General features: G+C 41.1%; 1 protein-coding gene across 1 annotated transcript; it reads right to left on the bottom strand.

Moving 5' to 3' along the window:
• Positions 1–1,114: 1,114 nt before the first annotated feature.
• TNFRSF11B (TNF receptor superfamily member 11b) lies at positions 1,115–17,184 on the bottom strand. Its single transcript, XM_075272073.1, has 5 exons — positions 17,117–17,184; positions 8,413–8,770; positions 5,700–5,885; positions 3,551–3,766; positions 1,115–2,445 (listed from the first exon to the last, which is right to left on the bottom strand). The coding sequence occupies exons 1-5, from the start codon at positions 17,147–17,149 to the stop codon at positions 2,069–2,071; spliced, it is 1,170 nt and encodes a 389-aa protein (XP_075128174.1). The 5' UTR covers positions 17,150–17,184; the 3' UTR covers positions 1,115–2,068.
• Positions 17,185–17,850: the final 666 nt, after the last annotated feature.

Raw genomic sequence — 17,850 nt, 5'->3', positions numbered from 1 at the left:
AAAGGGGTATTTCATAGGATGGGGAAGTTGCTGATCAGAGAGGGTCTAACTGCTCGTACCCCGTTAGCCCCAATTTAGTAGAACAGCAGGGTGGCCATGTCCACTGCGTCTCCATTCTTTGTTGATGAGCTGAGTCCAGTGTTCAGATCCCCACAAATTAGCACATTACCCCCCATGCTGTGGATCGGGGATAATGTAACATTACTGGCACACCCTTTTATATACAGCTTTAGTGGAATTTGCAGGATTCGTACAGACACTGGTAAGAGAGTAATCTGGTAACAATCCAATATTTGCATAAAAGGCATTTTCCACGACCTTTGTAATGATGGCCTATCCTTAGGATATTAGATAGGTGGGGATTGGACACCCAACACCCCCACCACTCAGCTGACACCCAATACCCCCACCAATCAGCTGACACCCAACACCCCCACCAATAAGCTGACACCTAACACTCCCACCAATCAGGTGACACCCAAAACCCCCACCAATCAGCTGACACCCAACACCCCCACCAATCAGCTGACACCTAACACTCCCACCAATCAGCTGACACCCAAAACCCCCACCAATCAGCTGACACCCAACACCTCCACCAATCAGCTGACACCCAACACCCCCACCAATCAGCTGACACCCAACACCTCCACCAATCAGCTGACACCCAACACCCCCACCAATCAGCTGATACCTAACACTCCCACCAATCAGCTGACACCCAAAACCCCCACCAATCAGCTGAAACCCAACACCTCCACCAATCAGCTGACACCCAACACCCCCACCAATCAGCTGACACCCAACACTCCCACCAATCAGCTGACACCCAACACTCCCACCAATCAGCTGACACCCAACACCTGCCCCAATCAGCTGACACCCAACACCCCCACCAATCAGCTGACACCCAACACCTGCCCCAATCAGCTGACACCCAACACCCCCACCAATCAGCTGACACCCAACAACCCCCACCAATCAGCTGACACCCAACAACCCCCACCAATCAGCTGACACCCAACACCCCCACCAATCAGCTGACACCCAACACCTGCCCCAATCAGCTGACACCCAACACCCCCACCAATTAGCTGACACCCAAAACCCCCACCAATCAGCTGATTGAACAGGCCTGGAAAAAGTACAACTGTCCCCGTGTACTGCTATGGAATGGTACCAAAGTACTATTTCCAGCTATGCAGCGCTCCCTTCAATCATCTGATCAGTGGGGGTGCCCAAATGTTGCATTCCCACCAATCTGATGACCCAACCAATCCTTCTAATATAAATGTCCTAGAAACCCCCTTTAAAGTGTACGAGAGTTATTAAAACAGTGTGAATACTTGGCCTATTTTTATATTCTCTGTCGTCTCCTCTTCCTTTTCTCAGCCACATCAATCTTCCGGTAGTAATCCAACGCATCCAAGACAATCTCCCCGCCTATTAGACATTAAGATGTCCTTGTCCCCCAATCTATCAGAAATAAAAGGCGTTGTCCAGGATTTTTGTCTATGGCCTGTGGTCTGTGTACTATGCACCACATGGAGGTGGAATCTCTTGGCTCCGTGTCCTCCATAGTGGCCGGCACTGGTACTGCAGCTCAGCCATGGGTATACCAAAAAAAATCCTGCACAACCCCTTTATTAACAGAATGTATAAACCTTAACAATATACAAATACTGCAATTTTTTTTTGGCATCTACGTAAGTAGAGATAAGACAGATTATGGTTAAAATAAAAAAATATCACATACCGTATCTCTCCGAAAAAAAACATCTTGTACCCAGATAAATGTCAGTATTAAATTAGTATAAATAGAATAATCCTAGTACTTTACACAACCTAAAGACACATTATATACACATTCAGACGCCCAGACCAGACGGTCTCCTCCATCTCTGGTCAGGAATCCAAAGGGAACATAAATAATTCCTTACGAGAACATATCTAATAAAAATACTTCCATAAATAAAGCTTATACAGCAGGTACCAGAGTAGGACTCCAGTTTGAAGGTGGGGGAGGGGGTAGAAACGGTCAGTAGATACGGGGTCACTTCTGAACCAGTCAGAGCAATACCTCCATCTTTACAGGTTGTGTTTGGTTGCCATTAATCTCCAGGATTATCTTCTGATACAGACTGTACATGGAGTCTCCAGATAGGAATTGTCCAAGTTTCTTCATCCTCTTACGTAAGACTTTTGGGAGTTGCCCCATTTTTAGCTGTTTGAGTCCCTCGATGGTGTTCCCCTTGTTTTTATTCCGCCAAAGACTAAGAAGTTTGACGAGGTGTTTGGGTCGATCACAAGTCTTCAAGGTTCTTTCTATATCCTCTTGCCTTACGTGCTTTCCCGGTAAACCCCGCATTAAGGTCATTATGTTTTTGGTGGTCAGATTTAGGGGCCCCAGAAGATTAGACACTCCCTTCTCACACTCCTTTAAATCTAAAGGAAAAGGAACAGAAAATTACATTAGTGTAAGTATGAGAAGATAACCTGACCACAATAAGGACATCATAGCTGGTTATGAGGAGGACACTACATGTATGAGAAGATAACCCGACCACAATAAGGACATCATGGTTGGTTATCAGGAGGACACTACATGTATGAGAAGATAACCTGACCACAATAAGGACATCATGGCTGGTTATCAGGAGGACACTACATGTATGAGAAGATAACCCGACCACAATAAGGACATCATGGCTGGTTATCAGGAGGACACTACAGGTATGAGAAGATATCCTGACCACAATAAGGACATCATGGCTGGTTATCAGGAGGACACTACAGGTATGAGAAGATATCCTGACCACAATAAGGACATCATGGCTGGTTATCAGGAGGACACTACAGGTGTGAGAAGATAACCTGACCACAATAAGGACATCATAGCTGGTTATCAAGAGGACAGCACATGAATGAGAAGATAACCCGACCACAATAAGGACATCATGGCTGGTTATCAGGAGGACACTACATGTATGAGGAGATAACCTGACCACAATAAGGACATCATGACTGGTTATCAGGAGGACACTACATGTATGAGAAGATAACCTGACCACAATAAGGACATCATGGCTGGTTATCAGGAGGACACTACATGTATGAGAAGATAACCTGACCACAATAAGGACATCATGGCTGGTTATCAGGACACTACATGTATGAGAAGATAACAGACATGACTCAACAAGTGAAACTTTACCTTTCAGTGTCTGTCCACTGGGATATTCATTTTAAACATGGTGTCAAATTTGCCATATTTAATTCACTATGCCACAGAATTGTGTTAGAATCTACCTGTCAGTAGCCGATAAGGTGAGGGGATGACATTGATATTTTCTACTTGTCATAGTTCTAAGTACAGTATAGTAAGTAAAACAAGTAGCCACAGCTGGTGACATCACTGGCCAGTGTCTACTCCGTTCTTTAATTCCACACTATGGGAGTCCAAAAATGACTGGACAGTTTATGAAGAGTAGATTATAGTGGCAGAATGGAAATACTGTGGATATGTTACTGTTATTATTTCTATCATTACCTTTGAGGAGAGGGGTGAAGGAGTCATCTGCTTTGCTTTGACTCTTGTATAATTTAAACAAGTAGAACGGCTGCTCCGCTACACTGTGGGTTTCCTGTATTTTATTTATTTGCTGTAATGTCACTGCTGTGCTAGAAAATCTCTGAATGAGAGTCATTATCCAGTTCTCTGGGGGCGCTGGAAACCGAAACAAGGACTCTTCACAAAGTGTAACATCTAAGGAAGGAATTGCAAGGAAAATGTTATTCCAAAGTATAAATAAGTAGCAATAACAAGGATAATAGTGCAATAACAAGAATATAGCTACTATAATACCGTCTCCTATGTACAAGAATATAACTACTATAATACTACTCATATGTACAAAATATAACTACTATAATACTACTCCTATGTACAAGAATATAACTACTATAATACTGCTCCTATGTACAAGAATATAACTACTATAATACTACTCATATGTACAAGAATATAACTACTATAATACTGCTCCTATGTACAAGAATATAACTACTATAATACTACTCCTATGTACAAGAATATAACTACTATAATACTACTCCTATGTACAAGAATATAACTACTATAATACTGCTCCTATGTACAAGAATATAACTACTATAATACTACCTCCTATGTACAAGAATATAACTAGTATAATACTGCTCCTATGTACAAGAATATAACTACTATAATACTACTCCTATGTACAAGAATATAACTACTATAATACTACCTCCTATGTACAGGAATATAACTACTATAATACTACTTCTATGTACAAGAATATAACTACTATAATACTACCTCCTATGTACAAGAATATAACTACTATAATACTACTTCTATGTACAAGAATATAACTACTATAATACTACCTCCTATGTACAAGAATATAACTACTATAATACTACTCCTATGTACAAGAATATAACTACTATAATACTACTCCTATGTACAAGAATATAACTACTATAATACTACCTCCTATGTACAAGAATATAACTACTATAATACTACTTCTATGTACAAGAATATAACTACTATAATACTACTTCTATGTACAAGAATATAACTACTATAATACTACCTCCTATGTACAAGAATATAACTACTATAATACTACTTCTATGTACAAGAATATAACTACTATAATACTACCTCCTATGTACAAGAATATAACTACTATAATACTACTCCTATGTACAAGAATATAACTACTATAATACTGCTCCTATATACAAGAATATATCTACTATAACACTGCTCCTATGTACAATAATATAACTACTATAATACTGCTCCTATGTACAAGAATATAACTACTATAACACTGCTCCTATGTACAACAATATAACTACTATAATAATGCTCCTATGTACAAGAATATAACTACTATAATACTACCTCCTATGTACAAGAATATAACTACTATAATACTACCTCCTATGTACAAGAATATAATTACTATAATACTGCTCCTATGTACAAGAATATAACTACTATAATACTGCTCCTATGTACAAGAATATAACTACTATAATACTGCTCCTATGTACAAGAATATAACTACTATAATACTCCTATGTACAAGAATATAACTACTATAATACTACCTCCTATGTACAAGAATATAACTACTATAATACTACTCCTATGTACAAGAATATAACTACTATAATACTGCTCCTATGCACAAGAATATAACTACTATAATACTGCTCCTATGTACAAGAATATAAATACTATAATACTCCTATGTACAAGAATATAACTACTATAATACTGCTCCTATGTACAAGAATATAAGTACTATAATACTACCTCCTATGTACAAGAATATAACTACTATAATACTACTTCTATGTACAAGAATATAACTACTATAATACTACCTCCTATGTACAAGAATATAACTACTATAATACTACTCCTATGTACAAGAATATAACTACTATAATACTGCTCCTATGTACAAGAATATAACTACTATAATACTGCTCCTATGTACAAGAATATAACTACTATAATACTACCTCCTATGTACAAGAATATAACTACTATAATACTGCTCCTATGTACAAGAATATAACTACTATAATACTGTTATACTCTATAGACACATTTAATATCAGTTTTATTTTACCTATTTCACAGGAAATGGCAGGTTCTTCTTTACATACTGTATCATGTGTAGAACTTCCTTTATGTAGTACTTTGCGGCCCAGCTTTTTGCAGTTGGTTTGTTTCTGGCACTGAGCTGTGGATGAAGTTACATTGGAAAACATCCCCTTTGGACATTCACTACAAATAGCGTCACTGTCAGGGGTCCCTGAAAACATAAAAATATTGGACTCAGAGACTGTATACTGTAATATGTAGTATCTTATTGAATATCTTTTAGTAAATGTGTTGGGTTGTGACAATATTAGATTGAGGTTCGGTCGATCTCTTAGACTCCTAGAAGATCAGGTCATGTTGCATTGCAGTCTGCCATGAGTGGTCAGTCTTGGAGCTTTTGTCTTTTCTGGGGACACTTTGGCTTTGGTGAGTCGGAGTGTAGTTAGCCATGGCGCGGAGTTTGATGGCCTCGTCCTGCTATGTCTATGGTTTGTCGAAATACACCTTTTTATATATTTTGACTCTCCCTGTATACTCTTCCATGTCCTCGATATATGGACCAAACTATTTTTATAAAGTCTAGATAGCTCCTTCAGTCTAGATCAGACTCCAAAGTTATTCCAGACCAGATCCTAATATTAAGTTCTAAGAGTCAGACCCCAAATCCCATAATACAAATCACAGGCTACAAAGTTCCCACCAGACCACGTCATTTAGACCTCAGACCAGGCGCCAATATTTACACGATAGAGTAGACCACATTGTTTGGATTTCGGAACAAATTCAGATCCATAAACTCTAACCTCAGACCAGAGCCCAAACATTCAGACAAGATCCAGAAATTGAGACCTCGGATCAGACCGTGGGTCCTCCTCATTACATCTGGGCCATGCTTTGACCATTCATTGGTTGATCACGTCTCAAGAGTATGAAGAAGGTAAATTGATCTTTTTTCTAGGTTTTGTGCCCCTTTAACTATATGGACAGGGATAATAAATCTATGTTTTATGCAGTAACTATATATGGGGATACGTCACCAATGTATTATCAGCATGGCGTCCAACCACTATGATCAAAGAACCAGGAGCACTCGAGCAGTGCCAGACCACCCTGTCCCTTTTGGCTCTGCTCCGTTTTACATGTGGCCTCATGGTCAGCCATTGACTATAATTATATAACATCCCCTTTAAGCGTAGATCTGTTGACTAGGGGTGCCTGGTATAATGCTCATCGCCGCCCTCATCTGTTTACCTGGTAAATTCCGCCGTGTCCTATAAGTGTTGAAACATTTATACCCAGGTTCACGGCGTGTAATTACACCCGACCCAAACTACATGGCAAATAAAGAAGACCACAACCGATGTGGACACTGCTCTAATAGAAGAATCCTGAGTTACGAGTCTGTATTAATATTCAGGATTTTCTTTCTGGCTTTGGTTGATATATTATTAAGCCGCTTTTAAGAGACCAGGCTGTGTGAGAAGGCTTCAGATCTTCGGGGCTTGGTGTTTGTGCCAGGTTTCGATGAGGATGGTGGCTCATAGATGGCTTTTCATTTCGACGTTACTTCTGATCAAAGCTCCTTTTATTACCCCGAAGAGCTCCAGAGTCACATAATACTGCACTCACGTCCTTGCTCTATCAAAGGGGTTGTATGAGGAGGAGCGCCACTCATGGGCTCCATGTTGTATTGCAGCTAAGTCTCAGGGTGAGGTGCATCACCAGATAGAGGCGCTGTAATGTGGAGTGTAACTATCCTCCGAAACACTACAGGGCACGGGGTATACCAAGACAGAAGGTATAGTGGTCCAACTGTCATAGTCAATAATTTCCCATTGGATGGGCATGGAGGTCAACATCAAAGTTTTTTGATACTTGTGAACTTTGGTTGATCTTATTCAGAAAAAGTGGTGTCCACTACACCCTGAGAAGACAGATGGAAGATGGTCAAACTCCTATACCTACACTAGCACTTGCTCTCCAATGTTCCAGTCCATGGGAGAACCAGAACAATGGAGAGGCGATCTGCTAACACAGTGATTAGACACGGAGCCCATGGTCTATATTAGTGTCCATCAGGAGAACGTTGCTTTTTTTTTCGTTGACTTATGGTGAAGTCTCCAAAGTATTTCTAGATCACCACTGATCGATCTAGTTCAGAAAAGTGGTTGTCCATTCAACGTTTGGCTTCATACACTAATAGCGTGAAGCTTGGGAATCTCTCTTGACTTAATGGTGAGTATTGTGAGCTGAGCCCAGACAAACGGTAGTCATGAATATTCACGTCACATCCCTCTGGGTTGACTATCTGAGCTTCTTCCACCAATTAGGTATGTAGAGGAGAACATCTGAATAGGCCAAGTTTGTTGAAGACCTGTTTTACAAATCAAGACATACTGTCCTATATTATATAACGTATACTGTATGTCTGTTGGGGATGGTCTGGAGGGATATGTCATTTTGCTGATAGATACCTCTGCCAACTCCACCCTAAACATGGACATGTGGTTTGGCCCAATGGGTTTGACTGATTTTTCTTTCTTGTGTCTAACCAGTTGAATGGCCAGTTGATCCCAGTTGAATGGCCAGTTGACCTCAGTTGAATGGCCAGTTGACCTCAGTTAAGCTATCTCCAGACCTCAACCTTCATACTTATGAACTTCCATTTGAGAAAGAAGGTTTCTCATGTCTAGCAAGGTTTATCGATGACCAAATAAGTATAAAAAGTGAATACGCACCTAGTTGGACTACTCCGTAACCAGGCGGGCACTCCTTGTGAGGTGAGCAGAACTCGATATCCAAGAAGAAGCCACCAATGCACTCACATATCCTGTTGTTGGTGCTACTGCACTCCTTTTTAGCAAACTGCAGCTCCTTGCAGACGTTGCTGCAATACTGACAGTCCTTGTGGGAGTTCCATTCACTGGCAAAATAATTGGAAGGGCAAGGTGCACACTCGGTCTTCTTCTCAGTCGTACAGTCGTGTTTAACGAAACTCCCCGGTGGACACTGGTCGCATTGCAACTCTACAAGTGTGTAAGGGTCATAGTAAGTATATTTTGGAGAATTTCCTTCTGTAATACTGACATGGAACGCCTGTACAAAGACAAAATCAAAAAATGTATGTATCTTCAAGAAAATGGAACAAACAATTCAGCGCTAAGTCTATACTGAGCCTTGGCGGCATTGTGGATCAAACCATTACTAGGATCAGAGATTGGGGGGATGAATGTATAGGGAAGACTGGACCAACCTGCACAGTGATAGGTCAAAGAGAACAGATTTGGGACTTTTTGTGTACTACACCAGATCCGGTTCCTTAATTCTTAGTGGTTGTTGGCGACCACAATTAAATCCTTCAAATGGATTCTGGCACAGTTGGAATATTTTCTCTATCCCCACTGTTCCTGAGGAGTGCTGTTGGTTTCATCCAATATGCTAATTAGGGCTCTCTATTGTGTGGTGGGCAGTCCTTGAGCTGATAGTCTGGGACAGCCCACCTGACAGTAAAGAGGAGGGGGGTAGAGAAAAAAATTCCAACCGTGCTGGAATCCGTGGAGCTGTGCCTATTGAGGGATGCAAAGACTTAGAGATGTTGGAGTTAGTTTCCTTTAAAAGAATCCCAGGCAGTTCTTTCTGAATTCAAAGTAGTGAACCCCCAGTTTCACACGCATGTACTGGAAATCAGGCGCATGTGCAATGAAGGTATGGTGTACGTCTCTGGCTGGAAGATTTTCCCAGGGAAATGCGATTTATTGGACCTGTATCTAGGTAAGTATAAAGTTTTTGGTTTTGTTTTTCTTATTTTTAATGGCCATGGACACTAAGCTACCCTTCCATAAAGACCTGTAGATGGTTTAATATCCCAAAATTCTCTTTAAGGATTCTGGATCAATGCTTTATTGAAGCTCTGGAACGTTGTGGGGCTTTACTGAATCTTGGTATGAGCCACAACACACCCCCCCCTTTCCCCGATAGTAACCCTATAATTCCTGGACAGCCCCTTTAAATAGGTTTTCCACATTGGACAAAGGTTTCTTGTTAGACATGTCCCTTGATGCTACTCTGATCCCAAAGGGTTACCTTGTTGCGTTTAGGTGTAACCTGATTACTCTACAGTGCCACCAGTGGGCAAATGAAGCATTACATACAGTAATCTCATATATACCATAGCTTCTCATATATATAATGAATTATTGTTAAATACATCCAGTAAAATCCTTCTAATCTGACATGTACAGGACCTAACAAGAGTGGATTATAAGATTCTCCGCATTCTTATACGTTCACATGAAAAAGTGTCTGTCTACAGGAGGTGTCTCTGGTACGGATGATCACACAAGTCACCAGACCATGGGCGGTAGGAAGTCATTTACAAATAAAGCATTTCATTTTATGGCTATCTGTCTGCCGCTCATCTGGAGAGTAGGGAAGTTTTCGCTGTATGAAGTGCCTCTTGTTCTAATATAATACATGTTATGTTTTGGATGTTTATTGCAAAATCTACCGACCCGTCCAATGTGATGTTTAGAGGAAGTTCTGCTGCTTTGTATATACATGTGGTTGTCCGAATCTCACATGTTTAGATAACGTTTAATAGACCGTGAACCAGATTGTCTGTAGTACTGGAGATGAGCCTTTCACTGCATACATCATCTGATGGGCGCTGTCACACTCCAAATCTGTTCATCTACTCCACAGATACAAGCCCTTCTAATGTCGATACAGATTAGCATTATTAGTAGGGTCGCCATAACACTGTGGTTTCTCTGGGGGCAGGGTCTCTATATGCTGAATGTCCTGCATCCAGAATGTCAACCCTAATTTGTGCAACACAATAAGGGATTATATCTGTTGAATGGCTGAACAGGTTTAGATAAACAAAACACCAAATTGCTCAGAGTGAGAGCACCGATTAGATGACGGACGTCGTTGGGCATTTCTGACATAGTGATAGGGCCTCTTTGATTTGGTCTTCCCACCACTGGTAATTAAGTTCTTCTTTCATATTATTTCCTTCTTTTGACTGAATAGCCTGACCTGTTGGCAGTATGAGAAAGCTAGCCACCTCTGCCATCATATAAAGTTATTCAACTTCATAGTACAGAGCTAATTGAGATGTGTTTGTGGAGCAGAATCTGATCAATATGAGGCTCTAATACTGCTGATTAGAGATGAGCGAACAGTGTTCTATCGAACACATGTTCGATCGGATATCAGGGTGTTCGCCATGTTCGAATCGAATCGAACACCGCGTGGTAAAGTGTGCCAAAATTTGATTCCCCTCCCACCTTCCCTGGCGCCTTTTTTGCACCAATAACAGCGCAGGGGAGGTGGGACAGGAACTACAACACCGGGGGCATTGAAAAAAATTGGAAAAGTCATTGGCTGCCGAAATCAGGTGACCTCCATTTTAGACGAATAGTGGATTTCAAATCCGGGTCATATGAGAATGTGAACTTTGTGACTATGAGACAGGGATAGCTGTACAGGCAGGGATAGCTAGGGATAACCTTTATTTAGGGGGGAATGTTATTAAAAATAACAATAATAGTGCTGAATGTGTGTGTTTAGCTCAACTACACCGGTGGAGTAGTTGAGCTAAGCACACAGATTCAGCTCTGCTTCAATCAGCGCTGGCCAATGCATTCTATTAGCTTGATGAAGCAGAGTGTGCACAAGGGTTCAAGCGCACCCTCGGCCGAGGGTGCGCTTGAACCCTTGTGCAGCCTCGGCTCTGCTGCATCAGAGCCGAGGGTGCGCTTGAACCCTTGTGCACACTCTGCTTCATCAAGCTAATAGAATGCATTGGCCAGCGCTGATTGAAGCAGAGCTGAATCTGTGTGCTTAGCTCAACTACTCCACCGGTGTAGTTGAGCTAAACACACACATTCAGCACTGCTTCATCACGCCAATAGAATGCATTGGCCAGCACTGATTGGCCAGAGTACGGAATTCGGCCAATCAGCGCTGGCTCTGCTGGAGGAGGCGGAGTCTAAGGTCGGACCTGAATGGAGACTGGTGTGGAGCGATCTTAGACTCCGCCTCCTCCAGCAGAGCCTGCGCTGATTGGTCGAGTTCTGTACTCTGGCCAATCAGCACTGGCCAATGCATTTCTATGGGGAAAAGTTAGCTTGCAAAAATCGCAAACTGACAGGGATTTCCATGAAATAAAGTGACTTTTATGCCCCCAGACATGCTTCCCCTGCTGTCCCAGTGTCATTCCAGGGTGTTGGTATCATTTCCTGGGGTGTCATAGTGGACTTGGTGACCCTCCAGACACGAATTTGGGTTTCCCCCTTAACGAGTATATGTTCCCCATAGACTATAATGGGGTTCGAAACCCATTCGAACACTCGAACAGTGAGCGGCTGTTCGAATCAAATTTCGAACCTCGAACATTTTAGTGTTCGCTCATCTCTACTGCTGATGCTTCATAAACCTATTCACATAAAGACTATGGATACATTTGTATCAAAATATTTGATTGAATTGTATCTGTTTATCTTTGCTTGTGTTCTTCTACATTGCAAGCTGCTCAGTCCCGTTCAGAATAAGATCCATGAGATCACTCTGACGCACTTATCTCCGATGTCTCAAGAACTCATCTCAGCTACGTCTTCACAGCCAATTGTAAGAAATCTTAATCCAAAAGTTGGCACTCAGGGGAGCAGAGATGTGCACTACAGAGATGTCTGATGGATTTCACTCGGAATGAGACCGAGCAGCCTGCAATGTATGAGAACACATGACAAATGGCTGGAAATAGCCACGGCATCTGAGAAGTTCACTGTCCATAACTGGTGGTGTCTTTGATGGCGGCCAATACTGTTGGACCTTTTGGCTACGGCTCAGTTCCTTAGCGGCCGCCATGTTTGAAGACCCAGCAGCCATACATGTACACTGTATGTCAGGAAGGGGTTAATCAGGTTCCATATCCGGTTTTGCTTAGAATTTTGCAATTATCGTTTATACGTCAGGCAGAGATTGTGAGTAAACAAAAATAGTCAACGAGACGTGAACGTCAATCTGAAGATTGTTACATTCCTTCCATCGATTCTACTCATCCTGGAAATAGCTCCTCTGATCTGTTACCCAGGCTTTCCACGCCACGGTTTTCCGCTCAGCGTGCACCATGTAGAGCGCTCTGTACCGCAGACAGCCATCAAAAATACATTGGCCCCTAACAAGGAACAGTCTGAACTTATATTTTCCAGAAAGTTTCTCGTCTGAGCCCAGTGCGGTGTTGTAAAAGTTTGTGGGCAATAACAGCTCAGAACATATTGAAACCTTCTCTGTCCCCCATCACTCATGAGATTACAAGGGGACGTTCACTGGATAAATGATAAATCGATGCAAAGTTACCAACACTCTAAAGTCAAGACATTTAACCCTTTGTGATCCCTGATTGAATAGAACATTATGATATTCACCTGTTACTAACAGCCCTGGTTACACTATAACCCCCTTAGATGCTGGGTCAGTTACAACCGTGGCATCTAATCCAGTACGGAACATGGGCGCCACCATATTGGAAAGATTGTTGCCCCCCCAGAACGTCATATGGGATGGCACTCTATATCTATATTAGCATATTAGGTATCACCACATCCCAAAATGTCCAAATCATCAAAATATAAAAGTATTGGTGAATGTCATAACAGAAAAAATTGGTCACCTTCTTCCAAAAAATTTAATAAAATGTGATCATATGCACCCATTAATGGGTAGCACCTCCAACATGGGATGCCGGGCAGAGCTAGGCAGATTCCCCCTGTGGTTCACCATGCAGAAGAGGGCGCTATCATTCTGAACTCATACAGGGCAGCAGTCCTGGCTCTTACCACCACCAAGCATGGCTGAGCCACAGAGCCGTGAGCAAACCCGACACCCCCCAACTAAGCATCAGCCATCTGCCAAGTCAAAACCCCCAACATGCCCTGAACAAGGCTCAAATAAAAGGAGTCATTGAGAGAGACAGAGAGCGGTACATCGAGGAATGGAGAAGCGCAATAAATAACTCCAAAAAACTCACCATGTACCAGTCATTGCAAAGGGACTATACCATGGCCACCTACCTGGAGAGAATACCCCACCCCAAACACAGACAGACCCTGAGCCGGTACAGACTGAGCGCCCACAACCTAGAGATAGAGACGGGGCGATACAGGCAGACGTACAAGCCACGGAGAACAGACTGTGCCAGCACTGTGACCAGGGGGCCCTAGAAGACGAGACTCATTTCCTGCTACACTGCACCAAATACTCAGCTGTGAGGGCCGTCTACTACCAAAGACTCTCTGCCCACATCCCAGACTTCATATCTGCAGATGAGAAGAGGAAACTCTACATCCTACTGGGAGAAGAAGAGGCCACTGTGGAGATCGCTGCCCAATACGTGTCCAGCTGTCACCAAACAAGAGGAAGATGAGACTCCACGGACTGTTATACCCCAAACCACCCGCCCCACCCCACCTCCCCATATAGTGGTCACCAACTAAGAGGAAGATGAGACCCCACGGACTGTTATACCCCTAATCAACCACCTCACCAGACTCTCACCATCAGCAGTTACCCCCTATCTTAGCTCCCAATGGCTCCTTCCATGCGCCAATACTGGTCTTGGGCCCCAATTAGACGGAACTCAAGTCAGAGAACAACTACTACGAATGGAACAGCCTATAATATATTCATGCTAGGACTTCATGGCCCTCCACTTGAATGATACCTGACCTACACACATGCTAAATCTACTGTACATCCCCCACCAGGTGCCTTGTCATACTGTCTATGGTCCTAACAATCCATTGCACACAATATACTGTATACTGAATATTCCTTATTATGGTGTCTGTTCCATAAGCTCACGATTCTGGGGAATTCCAGCTCTGCGGACACTAAATGTCTTTATTCACTATTTATTCCAGTACCTGCAGATACTGGCCCAACCCAGACAGAAGGGTGGCAGTGCTGCACATAAACAGACGCCTTAATTTAAAGGGATTTTCCATAACTATGTGCCCCCTTAAACCATTCAGAGTCTATGGCACTGACAGATACCGTAGCAGAGTATAACCTTCATCTGTTTCCAATGGGGACCTTTCACCACCTCCGACAACTCCATTTCTTTGCACCCTTCAACTGATTCTGGCACAGTTGGATTTTTTCTCTAGCCCCGCCATTCCTGAGCAATCAGTGTTTTTAGCTTCAGCACCCAATATGATAATTAGGCTCCCTCTACTATCAGGAGGGTGGTCTCTGTCTCTCTGCACCAGTCTAGGACCACCCACATGAAACAGCATAGACTCTAGAGGCGCTTACTGAAAGTTGCAAAGATTTGGCAGAGGCATAGAATGGTCCTCTTTTTGCCTCCTACAATTTTGCCACTCCAGTGCAATTTTACAGTATTTCACGTCATCTAGTAACTTTATGAAATTGACAATACATATATATATATATATATATATATATATATATATATATATACAGTATATACCACGGTGGCCAGATAATATAATATATACATATATATATACTTATAAATACTATACATATGGTTACCAAGTATTAGGATCGATCATATAAGAAAATCTTCATCATTTTCATCATCAACATCCAAAGTATTTATTCTATGTATACAGTATAGCATTCTCTATTTTATGTATCCTACAGATGCTTCATGCAGTCTTTTGCATGTATAGAGTAGCCATCACTACAAACCCTCACAGTGACCTGAGGTTGGGATTGGTGGTGGTCCGTCGGCTGAGACCACAATGATCACTAGACTCTCTCAGCTGAGCTCTGCGCCCCTTTGGCTCTGATTGACTATCCTTAGAGAGTGTTGCGAGCGGTTTACAGACTCATTGACTATTTATGAGCCCAGTCACTGCCTAATCTGCTCAAGACGAATAGTGAAGGGGCACAGTATTCAGCTGGGCACCTCTCCTGCTTTGTTCATTGATCGGCGGTGGTCTTAGGAAGCAGACCCTTACCAAACATAACTACTGACATGTTATTTTCCTATATAAGGAACCTATCTATCTACCTATCTATCTCCTATCTATCTATCTATCTATCTATCTATCTATCTATCTCCTATCTATCTATCTCCTATCTATCTCCTCTATCTATCTATCTATCTATCTATCTATCTATCATCTATCTATCTATCTATCATCTATCTATCTCTCCTATCTATCTATCTATCTATCTATCTATCTATCTATCTATCTCCTATCTATCTATCTATCTATCTATCTATCTATCATCTATCTATCTATCTATCTATCTATCTATCTATCTATCTATCTATCTATCTATCTATCTCTCCTATCTATCTATCTATCTATCTATCTATCTATCTATCTATCTATCTATCTATCTATCTATCTATCTCTCCTATCTATCTATCTATCTATCTCCTATCTATCTATCTATCTATCTATCTATCTATCTATCTATCTATCTATCTATCTATCTCCTATCTATCTATCTATCTATCTATCTATCTATCTCCTATCTATCTATCTATCTATCTATCTATCTCTCCTATCTATCTATCTATCTATCTATCTATCTATCTATCTATCTATCTATCTATCTATCTATCTATCTATCTATCTCTCCTATCTATCTATCTATCTATCTCCTATCTATCTATCTATCTATCTATCTATCTATCTATCTCCTATCTATCTATCTATCTATCTATCTATCTATCTATCTATCTCTCCTATCTATCTATCTCCTATCTATCTATCTATCTATCTATCTATCTATCTATCTATCTATCTATCTCTCCTATCTATCTATCTATCTATCTATCTATCTATCTATCTATCTATCTATCTATCTATCTATCTCCTATCTATCTATCTATCTATCTATCTATCTTCTATCTATCTATCTATCTATCTATCTATCTATCTATCTCCTATCTATCTATCTATCTCCTATCTATCTATCTATCTATCTCCTATCTATACCAAGACACATCTCTGATAACCTTATAGGAGTTCATCATGTGACACATTTACATCCCCTCGAAGCTTGGCAGCAATCAGAGATCTTGAACGCCATAAAGAATTGATATAGAAGGTATAATATATTATATATATATATATATATATATATATATTATATTGGTAAATTGTATAACTTGTATCAGTTGTATAATGTTACATTCTATAGAGAATCGCCTTTGTTTGCCATAACCGTAATACCCCTTTAACCGCTCAGCTCTGCTACATCTGTATCTGTACCATAAATAGAAGACTTTCCTACCTAACCTCACCCTCTCCTCTATATACAAGGTATCCCCTTACCCTCCTTGTTCTCTCCCCAGACATAAAGCTCCATATTCCCATCTCTATAACAAGTTTGCAGCCTGTGTTTTTCTTTTCAGTAAAGTCGCGCAGTCGAGTCGTGTCAGTGTGTACTCACCACTAGAAGCGTGCAGCTAATGAACTTGTACATTGTGGTCTCCAAACCTCAGCTTCTGGGAGCTCGGCTCTCCTCTGACTGCTGGAAGGTCCAGCCTCTAGTTTTATAGCTTTACACCAAGGTCTGAGCCACAACAGGAAGTTGTCTTTATAAAGGCATCATTTGCTTTTTGGTTTTTTTTTTTTTTTTTTGTGGGGGGCCAAACACAAACAATTTTGGTATAATAAGCAGCCCTGTAAAAGTTGAGGTCAAGATCTGATACGTCCCACTGCTTACAATGACACATCCTTGTGAATGGAAACCTGTACGAAGCCCCGGAGTCCTAAAGTCTTAAGGTTGTTATTAATTAACCCCTTCGAGGGATTTTCCATCTCACACAGGTAAAGCGTATTCTCTGTAGACATCAAATGTGTTGCGACTTTCTAATATCCTTTGTCTAGCAATTCGCTGGGGGGCAGTAAGGGCACTATAGTTTTTTGGGAATATTTTTTCTACGCCATGCACCATGTAGTATAGTAATAATAGGTTAAAAGTTTTTTTTTGTTGTTTTTTTTTTTTTAATAATTCACTTTTTATTTTCATTTTTCATTTTTGCAGTTATACAAATGCAAAGACATAGAGATAAGAACAGAGGAACAAGAGTTCGAAATGCTAGTTACAAGTCACATAGATAATCACATATATATAAATATGAGTTTCTGTCTGTCTGTCTGTTCTTTATGCGCAACCAAACA

This window comes from Leptodactylus fuscus, chromosome 4 (assembly GCF_031893055.1).
Source record: "Leptodactylus fuscus isolate aLepFus1 chromosome 4, aLepFus1.hap2, whole genome shotgun sequence".
Taxonomy (NCBI): domain Eukaryota; kingdom Metazoa; phylum Chordata; class Amphibia; order Anura; family Leptodactylidae; genus Leptodactylus; species Leptodactylus fuscus.
This window is presented reverse-complemented; position numbering and strand designations above follow the sequence as displayed.

What these genes read in the sequence shown, in the direction of transcription:
- TNFRSF11B (XM_075272073.1), bottom strand. Translation starts at nt 17,149, where the DNA reads ATGTACAAGTTCATTAGCTGCACGCTTCTAGTG. An exon ending in TTACGGAGTAGTCCAACTAG is followed by an intron (nt 5,886 to 8,412) that starts GTGCGTATTCAC and finishes TTATGTTTTCAG; the next exon opens with GGACCCCTGACAGTGACGCT. An exon ending in TGCCATTTCCTGTGAAATAG is followed by an intron (nt 3,767 to 5,699) that starts GTAAAATAAAAC and finishes TTCCTTCCTTAG; the next exon opens with ATGTTACACTTTGTGAAGAG.